General features: G+C 41.5%; 1 protein-coding gene across 11 annotated transcripts in view; it reads right to left on the reverse strand.

Moving 5' to 3' along the window:
- RIC3 (RIC3 acetylcholine receptor chaperone) overlaps nucleotides 1-17,144 on the reverse strand; it is a 28,922-nt gene extending 11,778 nt beyond the window's left edge. For all 11 annotated transcript variants that reach the window (XM_037402042.1, XM_037402033.1, XM_037402039.1 and 8 more), the window contains exons 1-4: nucleotides 16,916-17,144; nucleotides 9,440-9,663; nucleotides 8,081-8,159; nucleotides 5,896-5,989 (exon numbers count right to left, since the gene is read on the reverse strand). In XM_037402042.1, the coding sequence (XP_037257939.1) occupies nucleotides 5,896-5,989; nucleotides 8,081-8,159; nucleotides 9,440-9,663; nucleotides 16,916-17,063 (545 nt within the window). In that variant the 5' untranslated portion in view covers nucleotides 17,064-17,144. The remainder of the gene's footprint in view (nucleotides 1-5,895; nucleotides 5,990-8,080; nucleotides 8,160-9,439; nucleotides 9,664-16,915) is intronic.
- Nucleotides 17,145-17,375: the final 231 nt, after the last annotated feature.

Consider the following 17,375-nt stretch of genomic DNA (forward strand, 5'->3'; position numbering starts at 1 on the left):
CCAGAAGCACTGTCTGAGGAATCCTGGCTGCAGTATGATCACTATAATCATCTACCTGCATGTGGTCTGCACTTCAGCTCAGTATAAAGGTTTATATCCATTTATATCCATTTATCCAGAAAGCCTGAAAATTTAAAACAGGTAAAGGAAGGCAGGTACAGCCAATGTGAGCGCAAGATGAAAGTGGCACACAAGTAAAGTCGTGGTGCAAAAGACACTAGAGAAATTTAGGTGAGAATTAGAAGGTCATGCCTTGCTTGAAGCATTGTAAGAAAATGCAATTCAGAACCTATGCAACATTTAAAACAACTTGTGGGGCTGATCAAAACGTCTCACACAGACATTAGTCTCAAGAGTCTAGTAGTCTCTTATTATGACCATTAAAGGTATTAAATGTTCAAGGCCTCATTAAGAAATTTCAGTTGCACAAATCATCATGTTATTATACCCTGTCAACAATGCTGCCTGGAGGGGAGCTGGGAGGAGAAACAGGAAGGAAGATTTAAAAATGAAAAGGTGTTACATTTAACTTGCCCTTTAGAATTAGAGGGAGAGTGGGAGAGGACTGAGATTTTTATCCAGTTAAAAGCTAACTCTAATTCTGACTGGTTCTACACTGCTGATTCTAGTAATTACTACTGCTCGGGTAATGCAATTACTTACTGTTGTAACATAACTGCTTCCAACAGATAAGATCATGTAGTTATTACATGTTATTTTCTCTGGAATAAACAGCCTCCTAAAAATCTAATGGACAAAAAAGTTGTATTCAGAGGGTGGTGATCTGAGCTCTACTACCTCAGCAAGTCAGAATAAGACAGACACTGGCTGTACCCGGGGGTTAAAACAGTTCTGACTGTTGTTCTTGTTTCATCTTGAGTTTCAAGGCGTTCTTGACCAGGTGTTTGATCTCTGCGTAAATGCCAGCTCAAGGCTCTCAGGGGACTGAGGAACTACTCCAGTGCTTTTCAATCTCGCCACGTTTTAGGCAGGACCTATTAATGCCCCTAGTTACTCAGAAAGGGTGGCCCTCAGCATGCACAGAATGCTGAACTGCAGGCGGTATGTGAAGTCAGACAGATGACCTCTGGTGATCTCCAGACCATCAGACAGACTATCTCCAGGCTTAGACAGCTAGCTGCTCAGTGGATCTTAGGGGTGAGATGGGAAGACGGGAGCAGGAAAGATATCAATGACTTTGGAGTTAGGTGATCAGTATCTACCTAAACCTTGTTTCAGGCACCTGAATTCTCATAAGCGTGAAAACTTGCAGTGTCCATCTTCAGTTTTTCCTCTAACTGCCATGACTGCAGCAGCACTTCATTAGGCACTTTGTGCTACTCTACATATACGGGACTGATGCTCCACCAAAAGCAGCAGTCATACTGGTTTAAAGCCAAAGAGATTAGCATCATACTGCTGGTTTGTGCGATGGTGATCAAAGTGCTGACCCTGGGCTAGACTTCGTGCACAGCTGCACGCACAGCTGCCTGTAACTGAACTTAGCTCAGGAGCAGGCCCACTGGTTTCATTAGCAGCTAACCAGATTAATTTGCTTGACTGAGATCACAAGGCTAAACATCACTTCCCTGTCGTTCCCCTAAGGGGCACTTTGCCTCACAGTTTGAAAACCTGATACCAGCCCCAATGCTATATGGAGGTCGCACCGAGTCCCCTCGAAGTTGCAGTGGCAGTTTGTTCCACAGAACAAGCGAAGGCGTGAGACAGCATCTTCTCAAAAGCCTGGGCTATGCAGATTGTAGAATCTGAGATGTGAATTAAGAGGCACACAAAAAGAAATGGTTTCATCAGCTAGCTGCCTTTGACAGAAGCTGTAATAGACCTGCCAAACTAATCCTCCTTTTATAGACAAAAAGTGTATGTAATTTGAATATATATCATCTGGATGAAGACAGAGAGGCCTATCTGCTTAGCACAATGGGGAGATATGTTAGCTCAGATAATAGGATCAATCAACGCAGCTGCATTACTGTGGCATTTCATATAGGAAAATTCCTAATATGCTGGACACTCCCATTAGAAAGCACTACTGCCTTACTGCAACACAAGGGCTCTGTGTTTCAGAGTACTGCTCCTTCATACACCTTGCTTAAAAGAAATTTTCCCTCTAGAGAGAGAGAAACCAAAGCCCATGCACTATTTCTACTTCATTTAAGGCCTCTAGGAAGACTTACTGTAGAATGCTGGCAATGTGTAAGACATCTGGCTGCCTGCATATGGGAGATTTACCAGAGTAAAATGCACTTATGAATACTAAGAGGACAACAGATGCAAAAGGTTTACAGTGTAAGAAAAGGTCATTATTTTTGCTCTGTGTGTTTGTACCTCCAACACACCTATTACTTTTCATAGTGGCAATGCTTATGTTTTGTAAAGTCCCAAAGTGCTCACTAAGAGGTAAAGTAAAGGTTTCCTATCCTTACACTGAGATGAGAACATTTCCCAAAGAGCTATCATGACTGCAGTGGAAATCCGTAACCTAACGTGGTATCTCAGACATGTCAACTGGTATTTTTTTGCTTCATAAACTTAAAAGAATCTCTATTAAATTGCAGGTATAGCCCAAAAATGGCACCCCACAGAGTACAGCCTCTCACTCACTCTCTCCTCCATATCACATTTGCTCAGTTTATGGTAAACACTTCAGTTTTTCCAGCTGACAGTCTGGTAAACAGGACTTTAAGAACAAATAACTGAGCTGCATTATTTCTCTCTCTAACCTAATTACCAGACATCAAGATTTTTTTTTTTACAAGAGCGTACTGTACAATACTCTCATTGAGAAAAATATTTACAAGTATTCTTCAATTTAAAGTGGTTTCAAAATGCCGTATTTTACAGACAGTGGTGAAAAGAATATGGGTAACAAAGACATCTGTGAGAATGGGTAGGGAAACCTTTTTTACCCATTATATGACTGTCCCAACATCGAAACACTCTGCTAAAAGCCTGGAAAAAAGCAATATACATGCTTTTAATGCAGAGAGCCCTATACAACCATTGATCAAGTCGTTATTTCTGAATCGTCACATTCCCAGCAAGGTTCCTCATCTCTGCTGACAGACGCTGGACTATGTTCAGGTCTAAATTTAGGAAGCAGAGATACTGAGGTCCCCCTCAGTGATGAGATGTGATGATAAATTACAAAACTGCATAATCTGAATTTATAACCTGTTGAAAAAAAGAGCTGGGAAGAGTGCTAGATTTTCTCAGAGCTATGAATCATTATATCCTTAGGCACTATGTGCTTACCCATTTAAGTGTGTGCATTAGGTAACAATTATCTTTATCCATCTCTTAGTTTATGTTTGGTTATGTTGCTGAGGACCCAGACAGGTAGATCCTTCTTTCTCTTGCTTTCTCTACCTTGCTTCTAGTCCTTTCTAATACATGCCACAACCTACTAAAAGTATTTTTCTTGTACTTTCTGAAAGCTTTGCATTTCTGCAAGGGGCTTTCTGTACTTAAGGCTGTAGCAATTCCAACTGGTACGCTAGTTTGGAAGGAGGTCTCCTTGGTTGGTTTGGAGGTTGGTCTTCAAACCTCATTAAAACAAAAGGGAATCCAAGTTTCTGCCTGCCTACCTTCTACAACACAGGGCAGGACAGTATTAGCTATCCCATCTGAGAAAACCAGCTAATAGTATTGAGAGATCTTCCACCCTCACTTCACTCAAACGCTTTTGACAGAAAAAGAAATGAGCAGGACAAGCCACAGCAAGAAAACACATACACTTGCTACAGAAGAAAGCAGAATAAAATCATACAGCACACTATGTGTTATTCCTTTGAAAGAGGATTTCTTCCTATGGTATAGTATTATCTGAGAATAAACTGTCCTTCCAAACTTATCTGGATTTCAAAAGCAAAGGTTTTTTTGACAAAAATATATAAAATTAGAATGTCTTTGGATTCTAAGAATCTCCACCAGAAGGAGGAAGCCAGGATGAATCCTGGAGCAGTTCAGCCAGAATGCTCCTGAAATATAGTGAGAGGACACAGAGGCATGAGCTCAGATCTCAGCACTATTACAAACACTGTGTGCTACAGTGATACATTGCTTTTTGTGACAATGCAAAATACATCCTTTGGTTTGTTTACTAATACTTCACTTGGCAGGCTGGGAGTCACTTTGCCACATCTAGCATAATGGGCCATGGTCTCACCTGGCGTCTTTCAGCATTAGTTTAATTTTGATACGGGTTGTTTCTTTCTCTGCCTTTTCTGTTTTAAGGATTTCTGTTTAAGTGCATATTAATAAATGGTGCTCAAGTAAATTTGTTCTCTTCCTCTTTCCTTTTTATTTAAATCTATCAACATCCAGATCGAATAAGCCTAGCACTGTATTCCGTACTTTAATCACACTTTCTAATCATACATTTTGTTTTAAGACATTCATCCAGTATTACCGAACTTAAGAGTATCACAGTGTAGATTAAGAAAGCTTCAAAGTCTGTGTGTATTTGAAAAACAGTTATTTACTCCATCTAGAGGTACTCTTCCCCTTCTCTTTAGAGGCTACATATAAAATTCTGTATTAGATTCATATTCTGATTTCCCCTGAGGCCTTTAGATCCATCTATATAAATAGTTTGGTTGAACAAAGAAGGGAAGTTCTACTAAATAGAGGCTCTGAGCCAGTAACACAGAGTGCAACAAATACTGGATCAGACCCTAAATCCATTTTCTCAGCAAAAAAATATCCTATCCTGAGTGTCATTACAGTATCTGGGCAGCTCATAAGCCTATTTCTGGCAGCTTAAAGCTATGCATAGAGCACTGTGTTAGCTCTACAAAACAGAGGTGAGTAATAGCCAAAATAGTATCCTTCTGTTTCACGAACGTAAGCAGGGCAGCTTAGGGGTTCTCCTGCTGGAGCCTGGCCTAACGCAGGCAAGGCTGGCACCTTGTCTTGCTGAGATGAGTGCAGCCGCAATACAGGGCAGGTGCAACGTGGGAAAACTATACACTCAAAGAGAATGTGGTTTGAAGCTTAAATGAACATAAGGTGCACGTTTGGCACAGAACTGTTCCTGCAGAATGGGTTAAAACAAGCACTGGCTGGTCCAGACAAAGTTAACATGCGTTTCAACCTCAACAGCTATCTTTTTTGCTTGCAAACATCATTTCAACGTTCATGGTATTTAAATTTTCAAACACTGCAGTTACACATTATCCTATTGGTGTGTTGTTACACTCCTTCTGAAAAACATATAGACCAGAGTTTCTTTATAATGTAGAATAGCAATCTCAGATTTATAGCAAACATTAACAAACATAATATTTTTTTAAATCCTGATTTTGCAACTCTTTTTTTACTTTTATATTTAGAAGCAAATGCATGGATTTACTGGTTACAAGGTGGAACTAAGTTATGGAATCAGATTATTATACAAATCTGCCCTTAAAAAAGTATTTTATGGATATTCTAACAGGCATTTCCATAGATTATAAGAGCACTTCCATTTAGAAAAATAATCCATAGAACTGGAAAATAACATAAAACAAATGGCTTGCTTAGGCATCATTCAGAATACTACTTTGGTCACCTAAGCCAGGTTGTTTCATATACTTTAAATGTAGACATTTTATTTTCTGTTTACACAGACCTGTCATTACCTTCCAAATAACACACTGTACAAAGGGGGAGGGGAGGGACAGTTGCTTTTCTGTTTAAGGAAAATGATGTTGGAAAAAATTATTTTGAAAACAGATGCTGGAAAGACAAAAATGGCAGAACAACAAGTGTGATGTGTAAAATCAAATCCCTACAATGTGAAATAGCAATCAAAATGCTATTTTAATATAGCCAATGTAAGTTTAATTTCTAATCAGAGCAGAATCTCTCCTTAAAATGCTGTAATTTGAAACATACCTGTCATAGTTAGGTCCCACTCTGTTGATTAATTTTTCCATAGCTTCTTCGGTCTCTCTCAGTTTTTCCTGGAGTTGAGTGAGCTCATAGTCAGCTGTAAAGCGAACAAAATCCCAAGATCTGTCAGTAGGAGCTTTGAAAATGTACCATGATCACAGGTAGCATATGCTGCACCAAACCAAACTGGCTGTGAGGAAACTAACACATGCAGCTTAAAGAGTTCTACCTACTTTTCCTGGTATAAGAAGGTGAAGACTATTGCCAATGGTAATAAGCCACACAGAAAGCACTTTCTTTCAATGGCTCCCGAGCAACCTCCCAATATACGGAGTGAGTAGGCCACTGTAAATGCCATGGAGATTAAAATTAGGGAGAAGAAAATACCTTTTGGAATTTCCCTGTTAAGTCCTTCGAAAAAAAGACAAAGGGGCACCTGAGCATTTTCTAATGAGTCTAAGTTTGAGAAACTGTACCTTTATCAAAAAGAATAAAATTCATGGGCCTGGTGGCATCCAACCCTGCACAGGTGTGCCAGAGTAGGCAGTGAGGGCTAACAGTCTGCCAGGCTTACCAGGATGAACAACAGCTAGCCACACAGTGTCTGTCTGGAGAGAAAAGCACAGTATTCCCATGGGTGCACTTTTTTCAAAAAATGTGTCAATAGTGCAACAGTAGACACACATGCATATGTGCAGGAACACCCGTATTTGCGTTAATTCAGCCAAAAGCGTTAACTGTAAAGATGCAACAGCATGTATGTCAACAAAAATCCTTGAGTTCCTTGTTTGGCTTTTGTAGCTCACGCTCAAAATTCTATTGCTGAGACTTCATTGTTCCCCACTGCCGGAAAAAAATGAAACCAGCCCGGGTTAGTTAAATACTCAGCTGCTAAGTGCACACGCATTTAAGCAGCACAAAGGCACAATGGAACTCCAACATAGCAGGAATGGAGAAAGCCATCCACAAACATCCTGCCTTTAGAAAGATCTCTATTCTGCAGAGAATGTCATTACTTACTTAATCACTGATGTAATTATTTTGCATGTCTGAGACTTTAAAAATAGAGGAAGGGAAACTGGCAAAGAGAAAGGAAATTACTTCCTCCAAGTCACTATGTAAGTGGTGACTCAGTTTTCAGGTTCCTAGCCCAGTGACTTGTCCCTTGCTCTGCTACAGCTTGCCGTGAATCCTTTGGGAATACAAAGAGCTTTAGAAAAAGGCAGAGTAATTTCCATCACCAGTTCTTCGCGTTACAACGACGGTAAATGTTTAACTTACTGCGAAGTTAGTTTCTCTTGCCAACCATTAGAGGAAAAAATACAATTATCGTTGCTAATAAATTGCACAAAATTGCCAGGCACAATGCAGTGCAAGTACACTGAAAATACAATCTACAGCACTGAGTACATTAGGTATTCCTAATATATGCATTAATGTCAAGATAATTACAGATATGTTAAGAGAATTATCTTACTGCCAGCACTTTCTGTAAAGCCCTAAGTACTTTTCTTTCCTTTTACAATTTAGCCAGCTAAACACAACACATTTAAATAATATTATGGTAACTACCCATCTGATCTTAAATAGTAAGCTTATGAATTTATCTAATAAATGTCTACAAATAGTTGGATCTATCCCACCGATGCTTAGGTAAAATCAAAATAACATTTCAGAATACTCTTTGCTTACTTTATTGCACTCATGAAACCTTTAAGCATTGCAAAAAGAGAAGGGAAAAAGTAGGGAAGTGTCTGGTGATGGCGAAGAATTCACAAATTCAAAAAAATTAAGCTAGCTTTTAATATCTTTATATACTACTACTAGAATATTACCGATTATAGAATAATTATAGATGGACATCCTATTACCCATTTTTAATCATTAGCTACATAGCTTTTCAGCAAATCCGTGCAGTTAATTCAGTGAACCTCATGAAAAGCCATTGCTTCCAGCAGGGCTTGGGATCAGGCTACTATCGCAGAGTCTCATTAGCTGAATGAGATTAGAAAGAGACTGTGCAGTAATTCACTTTAATTCTTGCTCACTCCAACACAGAAGCTTCTGGCTTGCTCTTTACAGGGGGTGACAGCAGCTTTACAGTGTGCCCAGAACCTGCAGAACCCAATTTGACCATGCATCTACAGAGTCAGCAGCTACACAGATAGAACTCAGAAGTCATACTCACTGATCTTCCTCTTCATGTTTCCAGGTGCAGCAGTAGGGCATTTCCGCTCTCCAGCAGCAGTTTTTCCCTTGGAAGCCAGCTGATGAGTGAAAAAAGATGACCTTTCTATGAGTCACTACAATAGTAGTATGTAAGCCCCAAAGGCAACAGAAAAAATGATAGAAAACTAAAATATACCAGAAAGTAACCATGGAAAAGCACGCCCAGCAGCAAAACCAGACAACCATGAAAGATGCCTGGGAGATCTTGCCAGCTGAAAATTCCTGAAAGACACTTGGCACAAATGATATTTTTAAGCATAGTGAAAGCATAACTCATCAAGAATAATTTCATTTTAGAATGTTTATCTGTTCCACTCTCCCTGCATATAGGATTGAAAAAAATGCATCGGGCAATTATTGTGAAATAAAGAAAAGGTTCTGAAGGAATTATATGTGACCCTGCTTGCCCCTCTTGCAACGCTTTCTGCCACTATTCCTTACCAACTTTGTACCTGCAGCAAAGATAGCAGCTGGCTCTGTAAGGAAGCTGCAGGCTCTCAGTTTCTTTTGCCGTCTCTGTGTTTGACCAGTTCAGTCAATTCACTATGTTCTTGCCTGTCTCTATCCAGAGCAGGCTCAACTGTCTGGACACCGCTCAGTCTGGATTCAGTCCCCCACTCAAAGGAAAAAGCATCTGCACAAGTCCCCTTGCCCCTCCTCCCATACAGCTGACTGTCATCCCCTACATGCAAGTCACATCTGTGTAACACAAAGCTATGCGGAGTTCAAACCATGTGTGAAACACTGGAGGGGAATTTGGGCTGTGCTTTTTCAAACTAGCTTTCAGCCAGTTCCTCAGCTGGGGTAGTTCCAGCCTAGTCAATAAAGCCTTACAAACTCCCATTCTCCAACAACGTGGTGCTTTTGTTCCAGAAGCTAAGCTGTAACTGTTCTCTCTCTCCCACTTTAAATGCATAACACAATACGTGACATGAACAGTATACATAATATGTAGTCATACATAAAAGAAAAGAATACTATATGTACATTCAAAATTAATCTAGCATTGTTCTAGACATACCCATCTTCCAGGGGGAAAAGAAAACCCTTAAAAAAACCTGTAAGAGGTCAGAGGCCAATATAGGATGGCAGCAACCCATCCCTGCATTCTTAGCCACAGTCTTCGCAAAAACCACAGGATACACCAAACTTTGAACCACCAGTCAAAGGTCCAGCATAAGCATAACATAATAATAATATGTTACTAAGCATAAAATAACAGCTGAAATGGAGCCAGGTACAGAAATGGGACTATCATTTCTGTTTTGAGGTTTTTTAGCTGTTATTTTCCTGACTTTGCTATTTATGTTGGTCTTACCTTAAATAAAATGTACAGGATATATAAGAAGATGCCAAATCCATATATAGGGATAATCTGCCCCACAAGACCTCTTCCAGTTCCACCAGTGCTTCCACCACCACCTCCACCTGCCTTGGCTTTGGCAACTGCTTCAGCAAGGTGAGACCTTGGAAAATGAGGGGCAGCTCGGCTGTCAGGAGTGGCCTGGTAATGCATCCTCGGTGGAAAGCGATTCAGCTTCCCTGAAAAAAAACCCATAACCATTACTTTTCTTCCATTACTTTTCACCTTTTTACATGCAGCCTAAAACTGCAGCAGATACAGTTGACCTATTTTTCCTACTTTTAAATGCACCACCAGTGATGAGTAAGAGTAAAGTAACGTCTAAATACTATGTCTGTAAACTCAGTCCTCAGATTAGGACTGAGTTTACAGATACATATGCAGTGCTAGGACTTAGGTATGCACAATTACTCTCTTGATTTCAAGAGCTGGCAGGGTAATTAACAAAACATGGATTTTAACAGGTATATATACTTGTCTAAAGACCCTATGAATCAGCACCCCTAACAGGATGAAAACCCGAACTTTTACTTCCAGTTCTCTTCACAAAAAAATCCCAACAACATACCAGTTTACTGCTGCCAGCCTGATATTTCAATATTACACAGAGGCACGTTAATGCACGAATCACTATCCATCTAACATCCTGATACATGACTGCAGTGTTTGCACAACAGAGATTTTTGGCTGCTGCTGTTAGTATTTTACCTGATTTTATCAAATGGGTTATGAAAGATAAAGAAAAGTGGTGGCACCTCAAACTGTTCTTCTTAAAAGGTGTTAAGTAAAGCAAAAGAAAACAGGAGATTGAATATAGCTTGGGACATACTTTCTTCGGCATTTCAGAGGGGGAAGAAAGGGTCGCAAGCCTTGGAAGAGGGAAGGACAATTTAAAACAAGAAAGGGGAGTGAGCATAAATAGATGCATGGATGCTAGAGTAAGACTGCAGAGAGCCTGAATCCGTGCTGCGGACAATTTCATTCAACTGGAAGGCTCCAGAATCTCGATAGATCTAAGCTCATGCATTAATCTATTTTCTTGCTGCCATCAATTCAACAACTTTGCCATGAAATTCACTATTTTACTCCTCCGTGTACTTGGCATCCTGCTTTCTATCCCCATAACCAGCTTGGACTTGCACCTGTACTCCCTTCCACTGACTGGAACTGAACAGAATTACTCAGCTACTCTGCCACCGAGTCTGGCAATGGGAGACATTGGATGGAAGCACCAGAGATGGGGACTGCCAGGCCAAGCTGCAGCTCACGCCCGATGCCAGCTGCAGAACTCCCCCTCCCTGGCACGCAGCAGGAATGCTGGGCAGCCTGGACACTGCTCACTGGCGCTGGGGCAGGCTACATGCACTTGAATCAAGCAAATGAAAAACAGGTTTGAAATAGCATGGAAAATAACTAACTTTATTTCTGTGATTACCCAGCTGCAAATATTTTTATGAGAAGCAAGACGAGAAAATCAGATTAAATTAACATTTGCTCTTGCTAGGAAACACCATCATAGGCAGCTAAATTCCCGAGCACAGAAATTACAGTAAATGCATGTTAGGAAGTGATACCAACAATTTGTGAAGTTCTACTATTAAAAACACATTTTTCTTGCAGGTGATGGCATACATTCTTTGAGTGCTGCAGGCTCTAGTGAAACTGCCCACTTATACCACCACTGACCAAAACCACTCTCAGATTAGCTCAGGCTTAACTTTGAGGAAGCTGTTTTCATGCACCTTTAGTGAATTATTCAAATTCTGTGATGGAAAGCATAGCTATTTACCAGAAAGTCCCACTACTCCAGCAGGAATGCCCTGTAGCAGTAGGTCACTGTGGAAACAAGTGTGATGTGTAGAGAGCAGCATCACTGCCGTGGGGATGAAACAGCAGGGTAGATAAACCTTTGTAAAACATCTTACACTCTTGCCAATATTCTTTATGAAAAAAAAAGAGGTGAAGCAAGCAGAAAATAATTGACAAAGGTGAAACTGTATTTAAAGGGAACAGTTCTCTAAATTATCCACAAGGCCTTGTTTGTGCTTTAAAAGAATCAATTCAATTAAAGATAATCAGGCCAAGGGGACACATACTAGTCATTTCATTATGAAAATAATTTTAAAGGGTATTTTCATGGCTCTTGCTTCTAAATCTTCCCTGTTTATTTTTAAACTTTTACAATTATTTCCTTATAAAAATATAATTTTCCATAGCTTTTTATAGCAAATGTACTGCAAGTTATAGAGTAAATTGATGGCACAAGCAACTTAAAAGCAACATATGCACACAGCTGTCAAATACACAGTGTATAAATGGAAAGGCACAGCAATTCAGGTGCCACTGTCAACTGAACAAGATACCTTCTGCTACTGCAAACCCCAACACCCTCGCACACGCACCGGTAGGTGACATGACTGGATTCCACATTTCCAGGGATGAAACACCACTTTCCAATGGAGATGACAACATATTCTCCACCAATAAAATCAAGTGATGCTTCTACACGAGCACAGGATAGCACACGTCAGCCCTTGTTTGCTGCACCATCCGGTTACCAGTGCTGATGGTGAGTACTTCAACAGGAGATTTTCCATGCTGTGGGCAGCACAGACAGCTAACCTCCATTTAGCTTTGAAGGGTGCCACAGTGCTGCTCTGCTCTTGAAAGTTTCCCAACTCCCCTGGGACAGCCCAAGGGCTGCGTTCACACAGACCTGACAGCTGCACGTCCTAACTCCACCAAATACACCCTACCTGGCTCTGCAATCTTTTTACCCAAGGTTTACTCAACATATTTAACAGTTTGTTAGTTTTAATGCTTCAAATCAACTTTGCAAACCCCTACAGGGCAAGCAGAGCACATTTTGCCTAATCCTGTCCCTTCAGTAGTCCAAAAACTTAATTATGCCCCAGGTAATGTTTGTGTTGTTTAAGAGACTGTAGGTTTTTGAATGTAGATGAAGCCCTTAATAGCAGTATCACAGTGGAATTATTGTGGATTTTTTAATCTTTTAACAATATTAACACTGAACTGAAAAAAGCAGATCTTAAAAAGTGTATCTACATACTTCATACTGTATAGCACACCTAATAGAACAGCCAACCAGCTGATGATATTCAGACCATCCAAATATCTTTTTCCCAAGAAAGCTGTTACGTGCTCTACCTAATGGGGTTTAGGAATTGCTACTAAGCCCAACCTGACTATTTATAAAGTGTTTTAGACTTCAAGCTATTGTACAATTCAGCAAATCTTAGTCTAGATAGTATGTCTTCCTGCAACATCTGACCAGCTGTAAAATGCTGGGTTACATACATGTATCATAAAAAAATAACAAGTTTGACATACAGTACATATGGGCTGTTGCTACCTAAGTTTGCACTGCATTCATCAGGAGACCTATGATACATGACTTCATTTATAAAATGTGCATGCTCTTCAGATCCCAGGAAGCGTAGGAGAAGGGTTACAGACAGGCAATGGCAGTCTGGGAAGCATGTGACTTGCCCAAGTTGACAGCAAAGCAAAGTATGCTGTTCTCGCCGCTCCTCAAATCTCAAAGCTGCTCCTCAGGGGCACAGCACCCACAGCTCTGCTCATGCTCTGCAGAAGGCACTTTGCCTTTTTTCTATGCTTTTATCCCAAAACCATGGTTACACTACATTGGTTTGGAAATGCTAAGATTAAATGTGGGTTTTTTCCAAGTTAGACAGTTCCTATTCCTTATTGCGCATGCAAAACCAACCAACCAAAAAAATACAGCCAAAGAACAAACCAGCTAGATGTTTTGCAAAAGCTTTAACTGAAAGAACACATGCCAGTGTGATATGGAACTATCCTCCTGCCTCAGCAATGCAAATTCCCGTCCTCAAACCTGTCTTCAAACTGTACCCCAACTCCCATGTTTACAGGTGCTTAAGTGCCCCTAAGCATTTGAAGATGACTTTAAACAACTTCAGCCCTGCTCAGCAGTGTATTTTCATAAAAATTTATCTTTGTGCTCTCTCTCTCTTGGGGCAATGAGATTAATTGGCCAAAGGTTTCTAAAGCTGCAAGTGCCAACACACAGAAAGACACCCAGACTCCATGATAAAGTAACCTGATCTCTAGATGGAAAGTGTCCTTGGTTTTCTTGCATAGTCTCCCTGTTTGGTGTAATAGCTTAGAATGATCCATACAGAAACTGTTTTCTTGACATTTAATCTAAATTCTCTTTCAAGCCACTCTACCATATCTGCTGCTATTCCATAACACCCTCTAATTTCCCCAACACCTCTGTTCCCAGAAAGCCCAAGTAATTAATCCTTTTTTATAACACTACACGGTCACATTCAGTTCATTTTCGAGGTCATTCTCCATTTCAGTATTATACACTATCACAACACCGACATTTAAGATTTTTTACATGTGCAGTGATTTATATTTTTCTTTCCTAAATCTGTGTAGAAATACTTCTCATCCTGGCAGACAGTGAAACATCAAGATGTACTAGACAAACAGTATACATTCATTTAGTTCTTGCTCTTTTACTCACATTTACAAAATAGCTCTAGCTGGGTTCTCAACAACACAGCTTTAGAAATCCACCCAAGAAAGGTTAGAAGGAGTAACAGTTTTGAAATCCTTACTTTAAACCAGTGCACAGGTGTTTTTAATGGACACAGTCAAACGCCTGAACATTTCTGATTAAATACTGCAGGTGGGAGGTTAAAAAGGAAAACACAAAACCTACCCAAAACAGAAACATCTTGATTTTCTTCAGTAAGGACATCTGCAAGCATCTGATGTGCACATTGCACAAATCCAAGCTGGGCACAGACGTCACCTGAACACTCCTGTATTTCTCCTGTAAAACTGATGCGACTTGATTGTTCTTACTGCAGAATATACACCTATTGTCATGGAGCTGTAAGGTTTTTCTTAAACTACCAACTTAGAGAGTAGCTTTATGAAATGCATGGCATATATTTACGAACAATAGACTTAAAATTAATTTTTAAACTGCTAGTACCTCTTTTTTCCTCTTTTCAAAAATATTTAAAAAAAAAAAAAATCTAATGCCTGTCCATGAAGTACACTAGAAATGTGATACATTCACAGTAAGTTCTTTAAGTAAGTTTTTTCATACACATTAAACTGTTTCTGTGAAAAAGAACTCCGTCTGAAAGATATTAAATTCTATAGGGCTATGCATACCATTTTCCTGGAAGAGACCTCTGAAAATGGCTTTATTAGAGAAAGCACTATCCCCATGCTTAAAGCCTGTTTCAATAAAAAGTCTTCTGCTAACAATGAGTTCTAACAAATGGTAGTAAACTTTAAGACTGTTTTATTCAGAGGCATTTTGCCCCCAAGACTACAATAAGCACTTTATTAACTTCAAGAATGACATGATTACTTCAAGCCTCTGAAACTTCTGTCAGGTAACTGCAGTTATCAGTTCACTGAAGAAGATGACTAATGACAGAGATATGAGTTGAACTGTTCCATCAAGATTTATTCTTCCAATAAAAAAATAACTTCAGGTGAAATAAAGTTTGGTCTACAGAGCAGGTGTAATGAAATTCTTGCTATCAAATTGAAAATATGGACTGTAAATTCTCATCTGAAATGGATCATCTGAGGTGAGGTATTACATCCAAAGCCAAAGACAGGTGCTTGGGGGCAACAGAGGAGCATGCTGAGTGCTCGCTCTGCACCAGGCACACACTAACTTGTACTGTACTGGCATCTCCTGCAGGATGATGGAAAGAGCATACCACACATTGATGATGGAAAGAGTATTTATATTACCTATTTTAACTGTTGCTGTGATTAGTCAACTTATGACAGCACTGCTTAAGGCAGGCTGTGCTAGAACAGATAGGAGCATCATTCATCAGACAGGTATCACTGAAAATAATTTGGGGGCAAGTTTTTTGTTGGGTTTTTTTTAAAAAAACACCTAATTTTTCTGTCAGATCAATTCAAACCAGTCCACCCTGCAGCCAAAGAAAGAAGCACCAGAATATCAACTGACAACTGCCTAAGACCGCTCTGCTGTGGGAAAAGTTTGTCAAATACCCATCATCTGACGTCACCACGGGATCAGTCAGGAGGTGCACAGGTACCACCTCATAGAGAGCCTGCTCCCATCCCTGCTTCAGGCAGGTGACTCCACAGACCTAACCGAGCCCCCGTAACCATCTGCTGGGGGCCTTTGCAGGGCCCAGCACCATGCCCTGTACTGCTCTTTATGTGCTACCAAAAAAAAAAAAAAAAATCAGTGACCATTCAGGTTTTCAGTATTAAGAAATTCTGCAATTAAACTATAAACCTGTAGATCTACAGTGCTGATGAACCTATATTCAAGTTTCTTAAAGACTAAGAATACACACAGTAACCACGAAAGGGCAGCCACAATAGTCATAGATTTCAGCTCAACATTAAGACTCTTTCAGCAGTAACTTTAGCCTAAATGTCCTTAAAAACCCCCGGTAAATGAAATCAACATCACCCAAGCATACAGTCACGTAAGAACCAGGCCGCCGGAAGAATACATAAGATAAAGTCACTGAACATGAGTGCCTGTGGGACAGCATCCAGCACAACCTCAGAGTTCTCTGCCTCACCCCCACCTTGCAGGCAGCCCTGGGCAAAACTTCTCTGCCAAGTGCTAGGGCTATGATACTAGTTACCTTCCTGAGGTGCCCTGCAGAGAAAACCAACAGTAAAAGGCAATGGGCATAAAAAGAACGAGAGATGCTTCCATGCACCCATTCCTCTAGAATTTAAGAGGCAGTACCCAGAGTGGGAGGGTGAGAAGGGCACAGCTCCAGGCTCTGAACACACCATCACGGGGCACACACATTACCAGGAAAGGGGCATGAAAGCCAACTGTAAAATACGGTAGTAGGAAACTAAACAATGAAGATGATTCAAAACAACTTTTATTTCATACACCACAACAAAAGCATACAGAAAATAATAAAATAAGAAAGCTTTCAAATAAAAAGTGATGTCACAATGAAGGAAGAAAAAGTGGTGTGAGTATGTATCTTTTCAGTAGCTTTAGTACCTCACATTAAAAAAAAAATAAAATGAAACGTGGCAGATTTGAAACTAGGGTTTTTTGAAGGGAAAATAAAAAGATACATGAGCGAGAAGAGCGAACTCAGCCCTTGGCGCCACAGGCCGCTGAGGAGAGCGGGGGAGGGGCACACAGGCCAGGCCCGCCGGCAGCGGTGCCGCCCAGAGCCGCCCCGCCGCGCAGCCCAGGCCCGCTCACCCCCGGCGGCGGCACCCCCCGCCACCCACCCCCGCCCGGCCCCCGGGCCGCAGCCGGAACGCGGCGGGCCGGGCCGGGGGCGCTGGCGGCGGGGAGCCGGGAGCCGCCCGCCCTCGCCTCAGCGCAGCCGCCCGCCGGCGGGGCCCGCCGCGGCCTCTTACCCTCGGGCGGCGCGGGCGCTGCGAACGGCGCGGCCCCGGGCTCCTGCCTGCCGCCGCCCCGGGACAGGAAGGTCCGCGGCAGGAGGAGGGAGACGCAGAGCACCAGGCAGGACACCATGGCCACCCTGCAGCACGTCGAGTACGCCATGGCGGCGGCCGGACCGCCACCGCGCCGCCACCGCGCCGTTAGGCTGGGCGCAGGCGCGCGCAGGCGCCGGGCGCGCGCGGCAGCCGGAGGGAGGCGAGGGGCGGGAGGGGGGCGAGGGGCGGGAGGGGGGCGGGGGGCTGGTCCCTACGGACAGGGGCGCGACCCTGTTACAGATTTGCTAAAATCATTTTAATAGCAATATAGAGGAATAAGAAATATATTCTAATGAAACTAGTAGTTGCACAACAAAAGCTGCTATGAAATCCTCTGTACAGCCCTGTACCAAGGCTAAGAACTTATATTTGCTCAAAG

The sequence above is a fragment of the Falco rusticolus genome, chromosome 10 (assembly GCF_015220075.1).
Source record: "Falco rusticolus isolate bFalRus1 chromosome 10, bFalRus1.pri, whole genome shotgun sequence".
Lineage (NCBI taxonomy): Eukaryota > Metazoa > Chordata > Aves > Falconiformes > Falconidae > Falco > Falco rusticolus.